General features: G+C 35.6%; 1 protein-coding gene across 1 annotated transcript in view; it reads right to left on the reverse strand.

The window, feature by feature from the left end:
- NUFIP1 (nuclear FMR1 interacting protein 1) overlaps positions 1-25146 on the reverse strand; it is a 43071-nt gene that overhangs the window by 16598 nt on the left and 1327 nt on the right. Inside the window, exons 2-8 of the mRNA XM_016205433.2 lie at positions 23897-23979; positions 22781-22879; positions 21996-22058; positions 21323-21399; positions 15187-15279; positions 8512-8705; positions 2038-2154 (exon numbers count right to left, since the gene is read on the reverse strand). Coding sequence (XP_016060919.2) covers positions 2038-2154; positions 8512-8705; positions 15187-15279; positions 21323-21399; positions 21996-22058; positions 22781-22879; positions 23897-23979 — 726 coding nt within the window. The remainder of the gene's footprint in view (positions 1-2037; positions 2155-8511; positions 8706-15186; positions 15280-21322; positions 21400-21995; positions 22059-22780; positions 22880-23896; positions 23980-25146) is intronic.

The following is a 25146-nucleotide window of genomic DNA, read 5'->3' on the forward strand; positions in this document are numbered from 1 at the left end:
AGAGGGAAGGGGGTGGGAGTAGTAAAGGGTAAAGGGGGTCAACTATATGGTAAGAAAAGATTATTTGACTTCGGGGGGTGGGCACACAATGCAATATACAGATCATGTATCACAGAAATGTACCCTTGAAACCCATATGATCATATTAACCAATGTCATCCCAATAAACTTAATTTTTGAAAAGCAGGCTAAAAAAAGAAAAGAAAAGGTTATGCATTACTGTGCTGGAAGACAACAAATACCACACAGAGGAAGATTATAATGGAAGGCAATATAGCTGGCTTCTTTACTTTTAAGTCCCTAAACCTAGGCTTTATAACAGCTCAGCCCCATACTAGCTTTGGAAACTTATCCTCTCTAAGCTTAAGGTTCTATCAAATGAAGGGGTGGGACCTCAAAGATCCCTTCCAGTTTCTTTTCTTCCCTCTAATTAAAAAAAAAGGTAGCAGCCTCAAAATAAAGACATGAGTATAAAAGTATTAAATGTTTTATCTTGAAAGAGAAGAAAGCATTCACACAGCTTATATTTACTGGATTCAGTAATCTGGTAATAGCTTTCTTTGCTATCACCTGTCATAAATACAACTGATAAGCAGGAAATGTAATATGTGTTTAAAGAATAACTCCATCTTCATATCAGTGTATTGGAAACAAGAGTAAAGAAATAAATACTGCTTTTAAAAAAACAAGAGGCGGTCATCCAATAAAGTCAAAGTAGTTTATATTTCAAATTTGAAGTAGCTTTTAACCAGCTACCATAGTAAGTCAGAGCCCATTTCAAAAAGAAAGAAAATTCCTATGTTACAGAAAGATCTAAACATTATCTTTCATATTAAAACCCAACTCTTTCTTCTTTAATATCTTCCAACTACACAAACATTGATTATCTCTAACCTAGTCAACATTAAAGTGCTGCCATCCTCCCTCATCAATTACATTCAAATCTTCCCTTCATTCTACATATTCACTGTTAGACTCTATATTCTGATCTTCAGTACAGTTCCTATTGCGATTACTCATCTTGTCCTGAGATATATACACGTGGATTCTCTCATGGTTGGTAAAGCCTAAATAAAATTACCATGCAGAGTCAGATTTCCACAAGAGCAGGACACAGACTTTTCACTAAGCATATGCTGAATCACTGGTATGAACACTGGGTTAAGAATTACAGACAATACTGCAACAGATCAATGGCCTACTCACAATTCTTTTTAAAAAAATGTTTTTATTGATTCTAGAAAAAGAGGGAAAGGGAGAAGGGGAGAGAGAGAAACAAACATCGATGAGAGAAACAATGATCAGCTGAATCCTGCATGCCTCCCACTGGGGATCGAGCCCATGACCCTGGAATGTGCCCTGACTGGGAATTGAAGCGGTGACCTCTTAGGGCACAGGGTGACCCTCAACCAACTGAACCACACTGGCTAGGGCAACTCACAGCTCTTTTAAGTGGACCTAAAAGAGATGCTAGAGATTAAGCTGGCTCATCATCATCTTTAAGGGTAAGAAATGTCTTCTGAATATTGCTAACTTCTCAGAAAGACTCTTGAAAAGATTCATTTCTTCCAACCTTTAAAACTAATGCAACCACAAGTACAGGGTTGCTGTGTCCCCCAAATGAGATAATTTATGTAAACCTGCTCTTTGAAGAGCAATACCCTATATACATTTAAGAAAGTCTACCATCATCTCTGTCATAAAGGACCTCTATTCACCTACCAAAGGTGCTAAACATGGAGAGTAGAGCCAAAAAATTAACTTTCTTTGCTATATCTTTTAGGATTTTCTTCAAGTAGTCGATATTCTCTCTTCTATACAGCAATACATTTCCCCATTTCTTTCCTTCAATCCCATGTTAACTTTACTTCTGAATCAAATGAAACAGGAATTTCAATATCAAATAAAGAACGTGCATGACACACCTTTCCTGGGATATATACACATGAATGGACGCTACTGATGCATAGTATATATCAAAGGCAAAAGCAACAAAACAAAACAAACCCAATTGCAACAACTGAGGCCATGATTTACCTTCTGGCTCACTATCTGACCCGGAGAGACTACCATAGCTGTTCATCAGTGAGCACAGGGCTGGTGTTACTTCCTTGGGTATGACAGTACTTTGTGGTTTCTCCTCTTTATCAGACTCTGAAACAGAAAGGAAAAGCACTAAGAGTAAAACAGTATACCAAAAACATCTACCACCATAAAAAGAAAGCTGACAGCTCCCCACTTCCTCATGTGTTAGTAAAAAGAAAGTAATTTCTGATCATTTCCCAAATCTTCCCAAAGAACAAAACCCAGGAGGCCTGAAAAGTTTCCCCTTGGTTTAAATCTTCATGTTCAGAGAAACAATTTGCCCCAAAGAGAAGACACAGGGGCAAATGGAAGCTATACACAGCGCTGTTACTTACCATACTTCACAGGTTATGGAATTTGGGCCTTCTTTAAATTAATTTAATTATACAGTCTTTGCTATTAATTTATTTTATTTACTTTATTTATGCTATTAATATTATTAAGATAGTAGAAAGACCAGAAATTTAACTTCACTTGATTAGGATCACTGACTCTGAAAATTAGATTTAGGAATAAAATATAAAAATATCCACCTGTGTTGTTTTTAAGACTGGTTTTAAGGACAGAAATAATATTTATGTCATTCTATAGATAAAGGCTTAATCAAAGAGTTTGCTGAAATTAATCTGCCCAAAGTTTTTATTATTTGGAACTTCTAAGAACTTAAGTAAACAAGCCAAGCATGAGAACTGAGCAAGTACTCAAGAGCCTGCCAAAGGTAAATTGTTTGATCAGAGCCCAACAAGCCTAGCTGTAGCCCCAGGACACCACCTATTACATTTGTTTTTGGCAGCTCTAAAAATATATTAAATCTATTCAAAACAACCAATAAAAATAAAGCCCGACCGAAGAATGAAGACAATAAGTAACTTGTCTATGTAATGAACTAACTCAACCCCAACCACTATGAAATGTTTCAAGACAGCACTTAATGTTCACTAAATCAGTCTAGGGGAAAGCAAAACATGCCAATAGGAAATGGGAGTACTTTCTGTGAATGTGGAACTACCACCTTCTAGTGGTTCAAATTGAATCCTCTCTCTTCCACCCATCCACGATATCCAGCACCACATCCTCCAAAACCTGCTTCTTGTCAATTTTAAGCTAACTAACCACCTTTTCTCCTGGGCTAATAAAGGGAAAGGAAACTATGTACTGTATTTATCTAGGTAGATGATGATAGATAGATAGATGATGATAGATAGATATAGATAGATAGATGATAGATAGATAGATAGATTAGATAGATAGATAGAATTAGTATAGAAATACATTATTAGTGGATTTTTTAAAATCTACAATATTAATAAGGAGACTGTTCATCCCATTGTTTGAATGATAATAGGCCAAACTGTATTATTTCCTTCTAAGATCCAAAAAGAGGCATCAAAAAGTACAATCCATGTTCTTTAAGAGCATGAGCACATTTCATCCTTATGGAGTATCACTTTCAGTATTAATTACAGGTGATGAAACCAAATTCAGGGAATCTGAGTAGCTCTCCCTCTAGGTAACAAAATTATACAACAGTTGGGTCAAATTTAAGTCCTGGCCATGTGACTCCAAATCCCAATTCTTAACTAGTGGGCTAGAATATCTCCTACAGATATAAAGTCCTCTTAATAAAATGAAGACATCCTAACAAAATGTCTCAATCATTTGGGCCTGATATTTCCTACAGCTGTCTGACTCACTTCAGAATCTAGTACAATTTGTCTTTCAGGCCCAGCACACCAGTGAAGCTTTCCCTGAGAAGTTGACCTGCTTCCTCTGTGTTGCCAAACCTAGAAGTCATTTCTTGGTTCTCATCTTACTTAACTTAGTGACAACATTTGATAGTAATCATGTTTTACTTTTTTTTAAAAAACATTTTCTTCATTTGGCTTCCAGACTCCCATCACTTGGCTCTCCTTTCCCAGTCTCCCTACTGAATTCTCATTCACCAACTTTCAAAATTTTCAAGCGCCCCTGGTTCCAATCTTCAGCAAGTTTTTCTCTTTATGCCTCCTCCTCTTATGATTTCATTTCATCCCAAATCTTAAAATACTATCTAGATGCTGGTGAATAATAAATTTATAGCTCCAGCCTTCAATTCTCCCCTAAATTCCAGAATAATCTAACTGCGTATTCAACACCACTACCTAATATTTGGGGGAGACATTTTAATGCTATATAAATACCCTATTTTACCTTGAAGTGCTGCCACCAATTTTACCATTCATCAGTGGCTCTTGCCTGAAACAATTATTACTGTGTTCTAATGGTGACTTTCTATTTTTCCCTAACCCTTCTGCAATTATTATTTGAAATTCTTGTATAAAAAAGATTTGTCCGTCCTCTCCCATATTTATTTATACTACTATGGACTCATGGACATTTACTTTATTCTTTGGGTTATAATCTATTATTATTTATTTTGTGGCTCAAAACTGTTCCAGCTTTAGCCATTGGGAGACTTCCAGTTGGTCCCTATATCCTTGTGATATGCCCACATCCTAATGTTTTTTTAGCACTTTCTTACTGTCTGGTACTGTATTAAATGCTCTAGGCTCACCTTATATTTTCCCTGTCCCAAACTTCAATCATTTCTCCAAAAGGCTCTAGTCCAATCTCTTTAATTGGAGAATGGTAAAACCACAATCTGGGTGATTGGTGTACTCATTAGTAAGAGTGTCACAAAGCTCACTATACTTGACTGCCTTCCCAAAGGTTAAGAATTAGGAGTTCACACAAATGAACAACTCCTTCCCTACTTTATTCCCCCTCAACTGTATTTCAGAGATCCACCACACATAGTACACTTTGAAAAAGGGCACTGTCCTTTTGACTTGATCAAAACATCCTCCACAGTGACTTTTCATCTCAAAAGAGAAAGCTGTTCCCAAAATCCCCTAGATCCACCTAGCAGCTCTAACATGGGCATTTTTAGCAGCTATCCTGGAAAGACTATGCCGAAGGCACTGTACTAGCCGACAGAATAATACTCAACAAACTTCACTCACTTTTTAATAAAAACAGTCAAAACATTTCTCTAAACTAAAAACATCGGTATAAAAACAGTAGCAATAAAGATGATAAAATCAAACTTTAAAATGATTATGAAATACCAGCTCAAATAATTTATCTTAAAGTTAAAACACCAGTGATATTTTTCTTATGGTAAATCTCACCTCTAGTATATACATATCGTATTCCAACTAACCAAAAATATAATACAATAATCCAAAATTTATCACTAGACTATGAGTTTCTTGAAGTCAGGGAGAGACTTCTCTGAATTATAGTGCTAGGCAAGCAAAAAGTAGGACCTCAGTAAATCCCTCTTAAAATAAATATTTTTAAAAATTGCTTTCTGAATGTCTTGCCCAACTCTAAACACTAGTTGTAAAAGCTTCGCATCTGGCTTCTTTCTACAACTTACTTTTTTCTTGTCTCTCTCCCTTCCTCCTCCTACCATTTCCTATTGCCCTTATGAAACAAAACACAGTTACATGCTCAAGAACATTTACAATTTAAGTCTCGTAAAGAAAATGCTATCTATTGAAAAAAAATCACCCTTAAAAAATGAGAACTTTGCTTTATGGTTTCCAACTCTCAAAAATAGATATTTAAAATGGGCATTCGTGACAGCGGATGTGTTAGGCCTGCGTATTTTCTTACTTTAGCTTCCACCTTCAATGATGAGAATCATCGATCGGCTGCCTCCTGCATACCCCCTACTGGGGATCAAGCCTGAAACCTGGTCATGTGCCCTGACCAGAACTGAACCGTGACCTCCTGGTTCACAGGTGACCACTCAACTGCAACTGCTGAGCTATACCACTTGGGCAACATCTACCCTTTAAACAACAGAAGCCCATTTGGCTTATGCCAATGCATACTTAGACTGATGTCCTAGTTAGTGTTCTATGATAATAGCTATATTGTAACAAATGACTGAAAAATTGGATCCTTTTTGTTTTGTGGATGCTGAGGTGCTTAAGTCAGTGATGCTCAAGGATACATCACTGACCAGCTCCTTTCTTTCTAGCTCAGTTAAAACTTATTAAAAACCACATGCCAGGAAAGCCATAAAACATGTTGTATGTATATTTAAAGAACAGCAACAAATTAAATGTGGTCCTAAAAAATTAGGTACCAAAAAGATTAAAAGAAAATCTACTGACAACAGACCATACTCAAAACTGACAAACGGGGAGACTCCAAATGACATGCTTCCCTTTGAAACAATGTCAACCCCACATTTAAAGCATCTGCGCAATCAGTGAGTGTTAACAAACTACCAAGTATCACAAAAACGAGAGCTCAGTATATGAGGTTTGTAAAGGTTGAGAACTGTTGTCTTATCTAAAATGTGAATGCTGATGTCTGGATAAGATTCTGAGCCAAAAAAAAGGGCAAAAAATGTAAGAACTGCAAGATCTCCATTTTGAAAGAGAGCTTAGTGCTGAAAAGTGTTAAGTGCCATGTGAGAGCACGAACAGGGCTCCAGTATCACTATGCTGCCCTTAGACCTGCAACTTGAAGAATAAGCACATACTGGGTTTGACTGGCCCAAGGTGAAGGAAGCTGCCTCCAAACAAGTATAAGACTGATCTACAGGAGAACATTTAGGCCATGTGAAAAAAATGGTACATGTGGTTTTCTGCAGCTCTACCTGGAAAGAAAAGTTGAAGAACCAATGGTCTAAACACTGATTTGGAAAATGTAAACATCCAGAAGTAATCTGAGGTAAAGGATAACATGAATTTACATGGAATTTTTCCCACAAAATGAGGAAGCAAAGTATTTACTAGTGTTGCTCATATCTAATGTGTCTCTTAAAGACTTAACTACAGGTTTAAGTAAAAGCAAAATATATATCATCTTTTTGTTAGTATTTCACCAGATTAACACATACTGATATGAGAAAGCAGCCCTTGCTCAGTGGCTCAGCTGGTTGGAGAGTCGTCCTGTACACCAAAAGGTTGAGGGTTTGGTTCCCAGTCAGGGCACATACCTAGGTTGCAGGTTCTACCCCCAGTGGGCATGCACTCTTTCCCTTTTCCGCTCTCTTTAAAAATCAATGAACATATCCTCAGGTGAAGATTTTAAAAAATTCTTTATAAAATGGGAAAACAGAATTACTCATCTACCAAAGCTAACAAAACAAAACAAAAAGAACAAAGACCACTCAATGCTACAGAGTTCTTCAAATGTTCACTTAGAGAACTGCAACAAGTGAAGAATTACATAATTTTCAAATTAGTAACTTGTTGATAATAAAAATTGTAATTTTTTTAGACAAATAAGACTTCACATTTAGAGGAAGTATGGTACGCCAGTGGAGTCAGACTCCTAAGTTCAAACTCTGGCTCTGCCGCTAACTAGCAGTAAGACAAAGGTAAATCACTTAGCCTGTGTTCCTCAATTCTAAAATGGAAGTAGCAACAGTACGTATGTAAAAGGTTTGTTATAAGGAAACAAGTTAACATATACAAAGCATTTAGAGCACAGTAAATACCTTATTCAATAAGTGTTAGTTGATGTGAAATGTTATCTTATTTTTGGCCCAACATTCTCTTATGCCAAGATTGTTTTCCATCCTAGTTCAGTCAGTGAATTAGATATCCCAATTCTTGCTGGCCATAAGTTCATTAATTTGTCATGTGAAGCCACTGTCTTCCAGGCTGAACAGAGCCCGCTAGCAAACCTACAATGTAATCTCAATCCACTCACTAATACTACTCCTTTGCAAATGAGGATACACATGCAATTAGATAAAGCCTCCCCATACTATTAGAAGGAAAGATGGTGGAAATATTACATATACATTTTCACTTTTCAGAAGAAAAAATGGAGTCTCAAGGCTGAATGAGATCTGCACAGGATAGCAGCATTTTGGTTCTTTAATTCTTCAACTTATAAGCAAGAGTAAACTTGCCCCAGAAGTTCTAGAGTGAATTCAATAAACATATAAATATATTCTATGCCCTGAGAAAGAAGAGTATTACTCAGATACAATGAATTAATATTATTTACCCAAAGAGATATGTTTATGCTCAGTAGCATAAATACTAGCTTCCATTAGGACCACTACTTGATAGGTGGGGGGGGGAATCATATAATTGAGCAAATTTGAATCTATAGCATCAATACTCTCAGGACAATCTTAAGAACAGTTCCAAGATTACATCATACTATGGAAATTATCCAACATATATTATCTTCCATATCCTGCCTACCTCATATGCCCACCCCCAAGGTTCAGAAAAGATGTCCTGAAATAAGGTTTTTGACAAGGAATCCCTGTTAAAAAATAAAAACAAAAGCATCATTCTACATTTTTACATATTTGCTATTAAACTCTCCACAAACAATGCTGTGAAGAATCAACTTCAGCTTCACCGCCTATACTTATAAACACAGTTTTCCTGTTTAACTTACCAGAATCAGTATTTACCAAAACACTCAGAGGGTCTGCATTTGCCTCGGGTGGACCTTCGGGCTTCGAATCACACAAGCCATTGCCTAATCCAATGGCTGCTCTCTGTCCAGCACGGTCATTTTTCCATTTGTGATGTCTGCCAGGACTTCTGATCTTTGCCATCTGTGAATGTCTGGACATTCCCTTCATCTTACTGTAATGAAAAAAAAATGCAATTCTTAATATAAAAGACACTGACCTTTCAAAAAATATTTGAAAAAAGTCTACTGAATGCAAAAGAAATCTAGCTGTCAATCACTTGTAGCTTAGTTCATTAAAGAGACCCGAATAAAATAAATTCAGTGGTTTCCAAAGACAGAGAACTCTATGGAAGAACTTTAAAAGAATAACACGCCACAATATACCATATTTTATCCATTCCAAGACGCACATTTCCTCTGAAATTGGGCTATGTTTTACAATCAACAGCAGGTGATTTTAACCAGCAGTTTCCTTCCTATTGTACATAAAAGTGTTTCTTAGACTTTATAAAGTGTGTTAACTTTTGTCTACTCACTGCTAAGGAGCCTTCAAGGTCTGAAGCATTTACAAACATACTGCCTTGTTTGATTTTCATAACAACTCTTTGAAATTGATTAGACAGGCACTATTTACTTTACAGGAGGATAGAGTTATAGATTGAGCGTAATTTCACAGCACCTCAAACCAAGTGCCCTCTCAACCACTACAATTACTCCTCTTAGAAGGAAAACAAATACTTACGTGAGCATATTCTAATATAAACTACATGTAGAAAAAAGGCCATTTTATTTATTTTTAAAAATACTTTATTGACTTTTTTAGAGAGGAAGGAAGGAGAGAAAAATATCTATGTGAGAGCAAAGCACTGCCTCCTGGGCAACCCCTTCCAGGGACTGGGAATCAATGTGCCCTGACTGGGAATCAAACCAGCGACCTCTCCGTGCACGGGATGACGCCCAACCAACTGATCCACACTGGCCCGGGCAAAAAAGGGCCATTTTTAAAAAAGGTTTATGCCCTTGCTGGTATGGTTCAGTGGAAAGAGCATCAGCCTGAGCACTGAAGGGTTGAGGGTTCAATTCCTGGTCAAGGGTTGCAGGCTCAGTCCTGTTTGGGGTGTGCGTGGAGGTAACCAATTGATGTCTCTCTCTCACACAGATGTTTCTCTCTCCCTCTCCCCCCACCTCTCCTTCTCCCTCCCTCCCACTCTCTCTAAAAATCAATGGGAAAAATACCCTTGGGTGAAGATTAACAACAACAAAAAATGTTTACTATCTACATTCCCAGTAGACTATAATACAAGGTATCCTTTGGTGGGGCTGAGTTTTCACAAAGATACATATATTTATCCTAGTCATTTATCGGGCAAAATTCATTTCTCCATTAATAATGGAGGCTGCAGTTAGGAGTATAGAAATTAGAAATCTGGGTTCAAATCCTAATTTTGCCACTTTCTGGTTATGTCTCTTGGACAGTATTAAGACCACCGAGTCCATTTACTCCCTCATCTGTAGAATGGGAATCATAGAGACATACAGAGAATTACTATAAAGTGCTTTGCATCTAGAACAAGGTAACACACTGGGCCCTTAATAAATGGTAATTATCATAACATTCTCTAAATGATTTGCTAAACCAACATATTCAGTTAATATCTCTGCAATACAGAAGTTCTTAATACTTTTAGACTCACCATAATCTTTACAGAGTCTCATCCAAAAAATCATATATATGCTCCAAATTTTGCAGAGAACCATGGATCAGTTTCCAATTTCCATCCAGAAATGTTGGGCTAATACCTCAACAAAGTCATCACAGCTAGCAAACAGAGTTGCTGCCTCTGGCCCACCGTCACCCTGAGGATAATGAAGAGAGGCCACTTCCTCAGGCTCCCACTCACAGATGCCTTCCTGTATCCACTCCGAGGTGCTGCCTGCACCTGACCACAGCTCGCTTTTGAATGATCATCTTTAAGGTAATCACTAATAAGTAATGAGTTAAGATAACCCTTAACTGATGAGATCAATAAAAGACTTAATTGAAAAAGTAGTATATTTAGTATTTGCATTACACCGCTGTTTGACAATCATTTAAAGGGAAAGTTTATTTAATCAACACTTAATGTAAGTAAAAATGTAGATGCACTTGAAATGGAGAGATTAGGAATAATTATAACTAAAAAGCGAATAGAGAGGAAAATATATTAAAAATTATTCAATTAATCCAAAAGAAGAAAGGAAACAAAAAATTGGAAAAAATGTAAAAACAAATAGGACAATGGTAGGCTGAAACCCAACTATATTAGTAATTACATTAAATGTAAATAAACTAAACCCTAGCTAAAAGAGAGAGATTTTCATCCTGGACTATAAAAAAATAAGGTCAAATTATATATTCAATAAAGAAATATACTTTTAAATACACAGGCATAAAAGTTTAAAAGGAAAAGGTTAAAACACACTATCCTTGCCCTGGCCAGTGTGGCTAAGTGGTTAGAGCATCAGCCAGTGCACGAAGGGACACTAGTTTGCCCTGGGTGGGGAGAGTGCAGGAGGCAACCAATTGATGTGTCTCTCTCACATCGACGTCTCTCTCCCCCTTCACCACTCCCTTCTACCCTAAAAAATCCTCAAGTGAGGATTAACAAAAACAAAACAAACCAAAAAAACCCACTACCCTTTTTCCATTGTATCATATTGCACCTTTGTCATAGTCAGGTGATTGTCTATCAGTAGATCTGATATTGTGGTATTAGCCAACACTACACTATCTTCATCACTCTAACTTTCTTAGCTACTTTAGAACATTTGCATTTTCATATAAATTTTAAAGTTTAGCAATACTGCCCTCCTCCACCATTCATTCTACCACACCCCTGCAAAAACAAAACAAAACAAAAAACTTGCTAGGATTTTGATTAGGACCAATTTGAGAACTGATATAAACATATTGCATCTTCCAGTCCATGAACATTATATATCCACCCATTTATTTAGTGCTTTAATGTTTCTGAGCAATGTTTTATAGTTTTCAGTATAGAGGTTTAGCAAATCTCTTGTTAGATGTAGTCCTAGATATATGATATTTTGATGCTATTGTAAGTAGTATCTTCTAAAAATGCATTTTCTAATTTTTGTTGCTAATATACAGAAATTAAACTGATTTCAAAAATATTGATCTTACATGTATTTGGCACTCTTGCTAAAGTCACTTATTAACTCTAATTGTAGATTTGTTTGGGGTTTTTACATATATAATCATGTCAACTCTAAAAATTGACCGTTTTACTTCTTTCTTTTCAAACTTTATATGTTCTATTTTTTTCCTGCTTTATTAATTACACTGCCTAGGATCTCCAATATAATGTTGAATATAAGTGGTAGTAGTGGTTATCCTTGTCTTGTTCCCAACCTCAGGGGGAAAATGATCAGTATTTCACTATTATGATTTGGCTGTAGGTTGTTTGGAGATGTCCTTTATTAGACTCAGAAAATTATCTTTTATTCCTAGTTTTTTGAGTTTCTTCCCCCCGCCCCAAATGGAGATTTAAAAAGTTTCTTATTAAGGTAATCCTATCACTTTACTCCCTCATTCTGTTAATGTGATAACATTTGATTTTCAAACACCAAACCTAATCTTGCTCTTGGAATAAATCCCATTTGGCAATGATGTATATCCTTTTTTCATATTGCCAGATTGATTTGCTAACTGTTTTAAAGGATTTTTGTGCCTCTGCTCAAAAGATATTTGCTTGTGATTTTCCTTTATTATATCAGGTTTGGATATCAAGATTATACTGGCCTCTTTACAAGCTGTAAAGTGTTCCTTCATATTCTAGTTGCTGGGAGATTTTTGTAAGAATAGTATTTGTTTTATAAATGTTTTAAAGAATTAAACAGTAAAGCTAATGGTAACTATTTAGGCATCCCAGCCATCAGCCAGGCTAGATAAGCCATCAGCTAATCAACACCCATCTGTGACTGAGCCATGTCAAGATCAGCAGATATGTCTAACTGTACCCCAGCTATCCCCAGATGTCTGAACAACTGACTGATTTTTTTTTTTTTTGAAAGACACCCATTAAGAGCGCAAAATGGCAAGACACAAACTGTGAGACTACATCTGCAATATATATACTCTACTCAAATAAGAATTGTATCTAAGTAAATAATCCCTACAAACCAAGACAAGTAATCCAATTAAAAATGGATAAAGACTTGAAATAGTGTATCACAAGAGAATATAAAAATGGCCAATAAGCACTAATGATGTCAGAAGGCGTTGGACATCATTAATCATGAGGAAATGGTAATACATGAAAAGGTTTAACAATACCAAGCATTGACCAGGATACAGAGCAATTAGATGCCATCAGTAGGAATGTAAATTGGTACAACCATTTTGGAAAACTGTTTGGCTGTATCTATCAAAGCTATACACATGGATGCCTTATGACCCAGTATACATATACATATATGTGTGTGTGTGTGGGTACTGTGTGTACAGTACCCACACACACACACACGGTATATGTATATACGCGCATATATATGTATATATATGTGTGTGTGTTTGTATACATAAAATGAGTACTACATCAACAAAAAACATGTAAAAGAATGTTCATAGCAGCTTTATTCATAACAGCCCAAACTGAAAACAACCCAAATGTCCAACAGTGAGAAGATATTCTCATAATAGAGTTTTACATAGCTATAAGAATAAATGATTTATAGCTACATGCAATATAAATGAATCTCACAAAATAATTTTGAAATTACACACCAAAGAATACATAATGTATGATTCTACTTATATAACGTTCCAAGAACAGGTAAAATAAATCTATGATGACAGAAATCAGGTAAGAGATTAACTTTGTGAGGAGGCACTGAACTAGGGAGGGCCTAAGAGAACTTTGTGAGGTGAAGACTTTCTATACATAGTCATGCACTGCGTAACACCATTTCAGTCAATGACGCCATATACGACGAGGGTCCCACGAGGTTATAATGGAGCTGAAAAATCCCTATCATTGGAGCCATCTAACGTCATAGCACAGTGCATCACTCACGTTTGTGGTGATGCTGGTATAAACAAAATTACTGTGTTGCCAGTCTTATGGAATTACATACACATACAATTATATACTGTACATAATACTTGATGATTGTAAAAAATGGTACTGGCTTTTTTTACTATACTACATATTTACTATACTATACTTTTTATTGTTATTTTAGAACATACGTTCTACTTATAAAAAAAAAAAGTTGGCTGTAAAACAGTATACTATGTTTTGTTAGAGCCTCATACATATTATGTTTACTGCATCTGTTGATTGATCAATTTCTCTTGTGCTTTATTTAATCTCATGCTGTTTTATAAACTTTGTTTTATAAATGCTATAAATTTATAAAGTATACAGTTATTGTACAGTAATGTCCTAGGTTTTCCTTCACCCATGACTCACTCACTGACTCAAACAGAGCAATTTCCAGTCCAGCAAGCTCCATTCATAATAAGTGCTCTATACAGGTGTACTACTTTTTATCTGTTATAGTGTATTTTTCTGTACTATTTCTATGTTTAGACAAAAAAAATACTTACCATTGTGTTAACAATTGCCTACAGTATTCAGTCCAGGATTACAGCCTATCAGCAATATGTAGTAGGCAATACTATACATCCAACTTTGCATAAATACACTCTATAATGTTCGCACAACAAAAGAATTGCCTAACACACTTCTCAGAACATATCCCATAGTTAGGCAGCACATGATTGTATTATTAATCTGTATGGAAGTTACATAGGTGTGCAGGTGTATACTTGTATGTGTGTATGTGTGTGCATAAATTCATCAAGTTTACATGTAAGATTTGTATATTTTACTTATATTAAAAATATATTTCTCTAAAAAATAAAATGGAAAAAATCTGAAAAAAATCTATGAAGGTGATAGTGAAAAGAGGGTGTCTCATACATTGCTGGTAGAAGAGTAAACTAGAACAGCTTCTATGATAGATATTTGGCAGTTATCAATATTACAAATACACACATATCTTTCGACTCAGCAAATCCAATTCTAGAAATCCATCCTCAGAAATACCTGCACACATGTAAAATGTATGTATAGAGCAATAATGGCAACTTTTTATTAGTAAAAGATTGTTCAGAATTTAACTGTCAACAGTTACCAAAAAAAGGCCCTGTGGGATATCCCTAAGCTTCCATCCTTAAAGAATGAGGAGACCTGTTATGTATTAATATGGGACAATCTACAAGTATTTTATTTGGCTAAAAACCAAGGTGTAAAATAGCATCAAAAAAGGGGGGGGGGGGAGATGATTATCTATGTGCTACATACACATGGAATATCTCTGAAGGATAAAATGGCTTGTCTTTGGGAAGGAGAGCTGTTTAGCTGGGAGACAAAGATAGAAAAGACTTAATAATTATAAATCACCTTGAAAGCCATACAAATATAGCATTAATTATTTAAAATTTTTTTAAGTAAAAGAGTTACAAAGCAAAGATTTTAGAATTGGGAGTGTAGAGATTTTAAGAGTTTGGTGTATGCTCTTTTTTTATTTATAAGTATACTTGTTTAAAATAAGTAGTGAGAATGCAAGCAATTTTAAGGAACTTACCCATACTGTGTCGTTGTCAATACTGCCCCTCTCTTTTCTTTTTCAAGTTTTAACTTCTTCTTCCTTTCAATATTGGCCAGAGTTGGATAGTTTCTACAAAATAAAGTTAAATTTTGCTACCAGTCTGCAAGTAGGTAAGGAGCTTTACACTAGAATTTAAATCAAATATATCATACAGTGCCTCAAACTGGTCTAATTCATTTATTTGGTGTGTATGTACCTATAGAAAAAAGGTAAATCTATGCAATTACTTATGCAAATACATAGCAGGTCCATCCAAAGTTACCATGATGAGGAAGAGACTGTTCTCAAAAAAGGTAGTCTACCAGGAAGGATAAGAAAAGCACACAGGCAGCTTTAACAAAGGGCAAAATGTAGTAATTACCCCAAAGAATATATAGCTTGGAGGGTAGGAGAAAAGATTAAATCGAGCTGGAGAAAAACAGAAACAAAAAAGATACTGGTCTTAAATGGTGTTAATAGACAGAAATCAGAAAGAAAAGCTTTTGAGTGTTCTAAGCAGAGCAAACAATGCAGACAAACCAAGGCCTCAGAAAGTGAGATCCAGGGAATGACAAGTGGTTCATTTTGTATAAAACATAGTTACAGGCAATCAGATGAGAAAGGGAGGCTGAGGCCAAAATGTGCCTTAAATGGAAGACTAGAAAGTTTATATTTAATTCAGTGGAGATGGGGAGCCACTCCAAGTTATGAACAGGGAGAGATATGTACAGGCAGTGATTAAGATTTAAGTTAGACCGCAGTGTTCAAGATAAAATGCTCTGACAAAGCTTTCTTTGTTCCTTGGCATAATTGTGTAGAGATGCAGGCACCAAACTCTGGTGGTGAGGGGAGTAGATTTCAGAAGTATAAAAAGGAGGAAAACACAAACAGATCCCTACCACTCAGCCAGCCTGTTCATTAGAGTCAATTTTAAGAAACATAAACAAATCTTGTTCTGCCATTGTTTCTTTTTTTTTTTTTTTTTTTTTAACACAGACAATATGAAACCCATTTGTCGGCCACATTGAAAGATAAGAATTGAAATGATATTAAGTGGTGAAGTAATCAGAAAAAAGGCAATGAATTTCAATGAGGACAGTGCAAAGCAACCTATTCAGCCAAGAAAAATAAACTCCATAAATAAAAGATGATGAATACACAAGCTATAAATAAACATAAGAGGAAAAGATCAAGGTCATAAGGAGATAAAAATCTGACAGCCAGTCAGTACCATAAGACTACACTTCTGGAAAGCAAACATAATCTAAAGTTATGTGAAATGGACTCTGGCACATGTTCAAGTGTGAAATCTTCCTCTCACGAAACTCAGAAGTGGTCAGAAACTCTCAGCACTGTGTCGTTTTGTACTTCTAAACTGAAAAGGAGGGTTGAGGAAAAGTAAAACTTGGAAGGGATTCAGAAGAGACTCAAAGATGATTAGCAGGATGGAAACTAAAACCTCTGAAGAAAGATGAAAAGAACTTAAGTTATTTGCAGCCTTTAAAAGAGGAAGAGACGTGACAATAAACAATCTCACAGAGAGGATGGTAGCCAGCTGTTCTCAATCTGAAGACAATATACAAAAGGCGAAATGATGAGAAAAAAGGTGATGACTTTCACAGGCCCCAGTGTCGAGGCATGCAACTCACAGCTACTCAATACCCTTTACATCTCTGAAATTCACTTATTCATACTACTTGTTTCCTCAACATTTTTCTTCTACGTACTGCAGACCCTTAACATGTTAGGCCATATGCCAAACAATAAGATTTGGTAGTATAATGTACGATGTAGGTGCCACTTAAGTGCTTCTCAATAATGAAGAATGTACATGTTTGTTATAGCAAATGGTTTAGGTGAGATGTGAAAAGAATTCCTATACAAGACATCAAGAAAGTTGTGGAAACGCCTTTAAAAAGGCTCACTTTCTCTTCCTGGCAGATTCAAGTATCACTTTCCTAAAGGTAAGGGATCTTTCAATAACCCTTGCAAAGCTATAAGATTCTATTGTTCAGTGCTTAAATTAATAAAATCTTGGCCCAAAATTTTTACCATTTTTATTTACACAGAATCTAGAGATTAAAAACTAAGGAAAACAAGGGTAATAGAAGAAAATTATTCCAAAACAGGGATACCAGAAATACAAGACAGTTACACACACAACAATCAGGAAGACCCTCCCACAACATAAAACTGAGGTACAAAAATAAGGAAAAATCTGGAGCTTTGATAAAGGTCACAGGTCAGGTTCCTAAGTGCAACTGAAATAACCAATTCAAAGACTGTTGAAAAAAAATCACAAATTGTCTTATACTGCACAATTATAAACAGATAAAACTTGGCCCAATATCTCCTGGTAGACAATGGATGTTACGAAGTTATAAAGACTGGGATAAGTGATATTTTCAATTGGTTTCTCTATTTTTATTTGCTAAAATCACTTTTCTTCCTGTACTCCCATCTTTCCCCAATACCCCAAGAGGAAATGGCCCTGAAACCATAAGCCCTTTTTCTTTCTTCTTCCTGTTTCATTTCATCCCAACTCTTTACCTTCCCTTTGCCTACGCTTTAAATCTCCTGTGACAATCTGTAAGCACTAAAGTCAATAAATGGGCAAAACTGTCCCAACCATGATCTTAGCACATGTCATTCTGGTTACATTATACTCTCTAACTCTCTTCCTTAACCCCAAATCACCACCCACTTAGTGCTTCTCCCCTAAGTCTGTTCTCTATAAAAACACAATCCCTCTTTACTCTCACTGACTGACCCACAACTACTTCAACACAAGCCCTACCACTATATTTTTATTTCAGAGTCTTTCTGAAATTCAAAATATGTAGCATTCTTTAGGAGCAGACCCTCTCTGTTGGAATTCTGAAATAACTGGGGACACAATTTCAAAGGATTTCCTAACCTACAGCAACTGCTGAAATAAATGCCACAAAACTACGCCACCTAGTGGACTCCCATCTGCCATAAAACATCTCAATGTTTCTAAAATAAGAGGTTTTGAAGACAAGCCTCTACCACTCATTGTCTCTAATACCAAGTCACACAGCATTTCTACCTCATAGGTCAGTAATTAAGAATCGCTTTGTTTATTTTGGTGGAACTTTTTTTATGCAGGTTATTAGTGAAAGCCGTAAAGTTTTTAATAAAATACAGTGGGGACCTGAGTTTGGCTAATCTGAAAAAAATAAAGATGAAGGAATAAAGGCAAAAATGTACTTTCTTTAAAAGAGCAACACACTAAGCAAATCTTTAGCATTTTCTTCCAGCTCTAAAATTCTCACTCCATGAATAATCTTTTACAAGATTTTCTAACATAGCAATTACAAAGTCTTTCCTGTCAAAAAATAGTGGCTTCCTCAGAAAAAATGTAGCTCTCACAAGAACTTCAGATGAATTCAGCAAGCAGCAAAAGACAATTTCAGAACACTCTGTTAACAAGGCAATATCAGAGGTGAAAGTAAACTTCATCCAAAATTGTCATCCTCACCCAATTTCCACATTCTCCTTAAGCATTTCATAACTTCACAATCTGTAACCTCACTTACTCCACAGATGTTGCTCAGTCTTCTTCCAAGTTACTCTGTCCACTGTCATAGTGATACCCTCAACCTACATTCTAGAAAGTACAACTAGACTCTCCCCTCTTTGCCCCCACCTATCCTATAGGAAAAGAATCACCAATAAGCATATTAAACACTTGCTCATCTATCCTTTATTCAGGATAGAGCTTCTTTCAAGTATCACTTAGAGTTTTAAAATTCAACAATCTTTAAACTTTCCCACCAAGCATTGAGGCAAATGTTACTACCCTGTTGTCCCCTTTCCTTAACAATTTTGTTTGGGGATATTTCATCAACTCTGTGGTCACTAACAGTGGCCAAGCAACCTATTTCAATGAGAGCTACTTGGAAGTCTCCTGGTTGGAGCTAAAAACAAAGTGATTGTTTTCCTAATAAAAAGGGGCAAACTTGGCTATGGGTGCCTTTGGCCTTTTTCTCTTCTTCCTGCCTAGAATGTGGGCTTAATATTTGGATATGCGGGAAACTTCTGGTGGACATGAAAATGAAACCACCTACTAAAGAGTAATAAGAGAAAGCCTATGCCTAATGGTGCTGCTGAGCAGCAATAGTAGCTCTGGAATTTTTCTACCTGGGAAAAATAAACCTCTTTGTACTAAGCCACAGTAGTAAGGTTGCTGTTCCATTTACTGGAGCACAATCTTAACTGATGAAAGCACCACTGCATCCTAGCCATCCTCTTTAATCCGAATGCTTTCCCTACCCAACTAGGCATATCTTGATTTTAAAACTCGCCTCCTAAAAGCTTTGGCAGTTTCTTATAAAGTTAAACATGCTTATCATATGACCGATACCACTCCTAGGTGTTAACCCAAGTCAAATAAAAACACATGTTCTAAACAAAAACCTGTACGTCAATGTTTATGAAAGCTTTATTCATAATCATCAAATACAGGAAACATTCCAAAATGTCCCACAACTGGGAAATGGATGAACAAACTGTGGTATATTCATATATGGGACATTCATACGGGACAGAATAATAGCGATAGAAAGGAATGAACTACTGCTACACGCAACAACAGAAATCAATCTCAAATGCAGTGCACTAAGTGAAAAAGACAGATTCAAAAGCTAAAGACTGTATGATTCCATTCAGATAATACTCTGCAAAAATGCAAATATAAGAACAGAAAACAGATCAGTGGTAGCCAGGGATTGAAGGTTGGGAGAGAAGTTGACCACAAAGGGCATAAGGGAATGTTTTGGGGTGATAGAATACTATTCTATATCTTGACTGTGGTGATTACGCAACTATATACATTTGTCAGAACTATGCATTAAAGGGGTGAATTTCACTGTATGTATAACATACATTAAAATAAATAAGGAGGGGCAGACTCTAGACCTCTTACAAGAAGACTTGCAAAATGAATTGATGGCCCTGCCTACCAAAGATTCCAAGTATCCCTTGACCAGATATTATCATCTCTACATGATTAAACTTAATGCTTCAGTTGCCTATGGTCTCATGGCCACATCACATATATTTATCCTATATCTCATGAGTGAGAATATTCAAGGCAAGAGTCTATTCCTATCTGCTTTCTGTGACCTTGGCCAGATATAGCAAAATCTTTGCCTTTTCAAATACTGAATGTTTACCTCTAATTTTCAAGATAAACTATTGTCAAGAAATTATTCAAAGATATCATAATGTAAATTAACAGAAATGCAAGGGTTGCTGAGATTTCTCACTAACACTGGAAAATCAAATTAGTCTTCTGCCAGGGACTTTATATTAACACATGCTACCTAAGCTAGTTTGCATCTTCAAATTTCTTAAGTTTCTCTAGTGACTAGTCAGTAGATTTTTTTTCCCATTAAAGCACTAGTTGCACAAATCCACCAGGGGGCATAGTTCACACACCTATGGGGAAAGCTACTTTAGAAAGTATTGCATTCAAATACAATCAGTTTGGTTTGTCTCAGTGATTGTCCAATGTAGTGAGAAATTTCATTATCAAAACCATAGCAGTTTAATTAGTATTACCTATGTTACTAATTTACAACCATAATTATTCATCCTTGGGTGAGGATTAACAAACAAAAAAATGAGTCTCACAAGATGTCTCCAACCACTTACTTGGATGTACCAAAATAGAATTACACACATAATAAAAGTATTTCCAAGCTCCATTTATATACATAAACATTTATAAGATCCCTTAGATCTATGGCAACATGGGGTATAAACGGCCACATAAAAGATGGTTCTTACCTTTGTAAAGCCTTAAGTCACTTTTTAAAAAGATACATATGCAAAGTTCATCAATAAGACCATAACAAGAGACATCTACACTAAGAGGCAGAGCAGATACCAGATACCGCATTCAAAGAAGGGCAAGATATTCCTGTAGGCAGATGAGGAAAAGTATCCCCAACATGGCAGGATTTCAGCTGGGCTAAAGCAATGAGCAGAACTTTAAAGAGAGAGGAAGTACAATTTATTAGAAGCAGCAGCTTGAGCAAAGTCATTATTTTGAAGCCCTGCCATAGTAAAAGAAAGTTATTTCACTAGTTCTAAACTCTTTACTCACTTTCTTCTTTCTTCTCTCCATCTTGCAATCTCCTCTGGAGTATCTAACTTGATCTTCTTCATGCCAGGAGCATGCATCTAGGGGGAAAAAGCCTGCTGAACATCAGGAAGCTTATATATGCTTTTGACTAAATCTCAAGCATTATGGGGGATAATGGAGACTCTATACCCAAAAGTTTAAAACTAAGTATGCTGGTTTTATCCATCCTTATTATAACTTTTCCTTTAAAGAAGAATAATGTCCTGTGTATTTAGATAAGTGCTAATGATAAGAAAAAAAAGGAGTAACATAATTTTGGCTACAAAGTAAATGTCATCCACTTTTCAACTGACATTAACTTCCTAAACTAATGACCTAACAACCAAAATTGAGGGAGGTAGCTAAAGAAATAACAAATACACAAAACAATATGAAGCAACATGGTGCAGGAAAACCACCAGAGAATTTGGAATTTTAAAAAATGCAGGAATCAGTTCTGAGGACCTGGGCAAACAACTACTTTATCTGTTAAACAGGGCCAATATTTATCTATTTTACATAGATGTTTATGAGAATAAAATAGATGTAAAATTCCCTTACAAAGTACAAAGTACTGCAGGAATGTTGAAGATAACAGATCAATGAAATGGAAAGAGCATGTATCAGAAAAAAACACACACACACAAGAACTTACATTTCTCCAATGGAACTGGACGATCTTCTCATGTGCGCTAAAAGAGCAATCTGTTTCCGGACACTATAAGAGTAAACAAAAAAAGACTGTTCATTGTTTTCCGTATTAAGTATATCCTATTACTACATATACAGATGTGTTCTAGTCATATTACATAGTTATCCCATCTATGTGGTGTTATCACTGCACAGTTATGTCAATAGCAAAACAAAGCTCACTCCAAAACAGAGTTGAATGTAAAAAGAAATGATGTTTTCAAAATATATAGTATAGTAATACATATTATTTACTTTTATTCCTAAAAGTGAGGGGCATTTCTATAACCTGAAAGAGAAGCTTTTTCAAACTAAGAACTTTCTCTTTAACTTCTCAAATATTCTGGTTAAAAAAATTTTTAAGTACTTAATAAGGTCCAGACCATCCTTAGAGTGTGATGGGCCATGGCAAATTACAGTGTGGTTAAATGGTCAAGGGCAGCCTTAAAAGGAAAAGAATTTACAAAGGTGCACAAAGCAACTGGAGGGGAGAACGGACCCTCTTACAAAGCAGAGGAGGCCCACACATACTGACAGCTGCCAGACCTTCCTTCTTTGCTGCCATCTAATCTCTTTCTGAAGCAGTGGGCTCCCCACCCTCAAACTGCAAATTCTAGGGTCACTGTCCCAATTTGTCAGGTTATCAAACATTTCTATGAACTATAAACTTTTAAGGAAAAGCAGCACAGAATTTTTATCAAATAATACCCATTTTGCTAAATAAATTTCAGGACAACCAAGAATACCTACCTTTGTATGCTCAGACATGTGCTTATCATACTTTTCTTGATTTTTAAAACCACGATCACAGGTATCACAAAAATAGTGAAAAACTGGTTCTTTTCTTTTCTGCAAACAAAATGAAGAGGCATTAGATTTTTGGTGAAAAATCTTTAATCAATAATAAAAATATAACTGTCCTTCTAGTAACACATACTTTGATTTTTCACATAACCTTTCACAGAAACTCCTGAAGATATTACTAATGAAGAGATAATTCTGTTTCTTTCTTTTTATTTTAAGCAAAGATATTAGGAAGAGGCAGACACAACAAAAAATTTTAAATCTGAGCAGAACTGATATAAACAGTGAACAGCTTGCAAAGTGGTATCTAATTAGACTTCTTACACTAAATATTTCTTTTAGAAAAAAACAATTATATATATTTAAACCTACAGAAGGGGAAAAAAGAATTATTTAGGTAAAGATTAGTTATTTTTTTATCCCAATTTGCTACTGTATGCTTAAACACAAAACTAGAGAGATTATTACAATGGTAAACTCTATAGGAAATATTTAATGTTGAGATGTTAATAAATATAGTAGTTTTTCACAATATTTTGTTAATATTAGCTACATATTCTCTAAACTAATAACATGATTTACACACTTTAAAAGCTGGAAGACCAGACTGTAAATACTAGAGTAAAGGAAGCCCATTTTAAGACTTGGTTTCTGAACACAACCAAGAGTTGTTCCTCCTTAAAAAAAATACAAAAGACTTTTAATTCCACCCCCCCCACCAATCTTCTAGTAATATACATATATAATTTTTATCTATTTTTTTACTTCGTTGAGTTTTAATAACATTTACATTTATCTGTAATCATAATTCTCAATAACATTTACTCCTGATACTATACTGAAATGAATTCAGTGTTTCCTTTTTCTATAACTTTTCCTTTTATTTCTCAAAAAGATTTCGCTTGAATTTTTTACTCAAGCTAACATTCTTAAAGATCCTATTATAGCAAGACTCCACTGTGTCAATAATGGATGCAAAACACTGAGAGTTATGACAGAAGCACAAAATATGAGAGTAACATAGGGACCACGTGTTACATTCAAGAACATCTTCAAAAATACCTTTTTTTTATGTTTTCTACTGGGAGGGAAGTTGAAGTCAGTAAACTTTGCATCATATTTTTGTGGAAAATAAGAATGATTAACTGAAAAACAAAAAGAGATCCATAAATGTTTGCAACTAAACAATTATTTCAAAATTTTATTTGCTATAGTATGTAACAAATACTTGAGTAAAAGAGTGGTAAACTGCCCCATCTAAGAAGAATAGTAATTTGAACAAATTATCAAAGATTAAGACTAGTCTACCAAATAAACATTTTTCAAATGGTGGTAAGATTAAGTGTCCATAGATGCTTTAGGCATCTAAGCAATGGACAAGCTAATCTGATAAAATTCCTTGTACTTATTTCAAACATTAGAAATGTAAACAGTAAAACCCCTAATACAGCTCCTTCATCATCAATTTTACACCAGAAAACAACCTTGTGAAATACAATTTTTTCTCAAATTCTTTTCCTTTCCTATTGCCATCACCCAACTCTGAAGCCCTGATCTTTCTTTCACCTAGATTACTGTGACAGTCTCCCAAATTGTTTTCCAGTTTCTAAGTCCTCTCTTCCAACAGACTGGGCACACTGACACCAAAAAAATAATCCTTCAGTCATCACAACCCTGCAAATAGCTTCCTAGAGTCCTTCAATGAGATCCTGGTTTATTTTCTCTTTCCCCATACCTTCCACATACTCTGCTTCAGTCATATAAAACGCTGCAATCTTCAGAACTCACTTTGTACTGACACCTCTTTGCCTCTACCTAAAAAGTATCTCTTCCTAAACATCTCCCAAGACATTTCTTCCAAAAGCTGTTCCCAACTCCTCAACATTCTGAAATCACCTTTTATATACCTCTATCATCAATCACACTGTACTGTGACTTACATTTACACAACCCATTTCACCTGACGCACTGCCATAAGTACATTCGTATTCCCAGCATTTGGCACAGAGTAAACACTGATTTAGATTCAATTTAATATAAATGGAATCTTATGCAGAGTTGGAGAATAGTGAACACTATCATGGCTTTAAATATTACCTATATGCTGATGGCACCCAAATTTACAACTCCAGCTACAAATCTCCCCTGAAAGGAGTTTGGAATACTGTGTTAAGTAGAGATGTTACTAAATAGCTAACAGCCTATTCAACATCTCTACTTAACACACATATTCCAAACTCACTCCTGGTCTTCTTTCCAAATCTGCTCCATCCACACCCTTCCACTTGTTTGGCAAAAACCTTTTAAGTTAT

Source organism: Miniopterus natalensis, chromosome 2 (assembly GCF_054644295.1).
Source record: "Miniopterus natalensis isolate mMinNat1 chromosome 2, mMinNat1.hap1, whole genome shotgun sequence".
Taxonomy (NCBI): Eukaryota; Metazoa; Chordata; class Mammalia; order Chiroptera; family Miniopteridae; genus Miniopterus; species Miniopterus natalensis.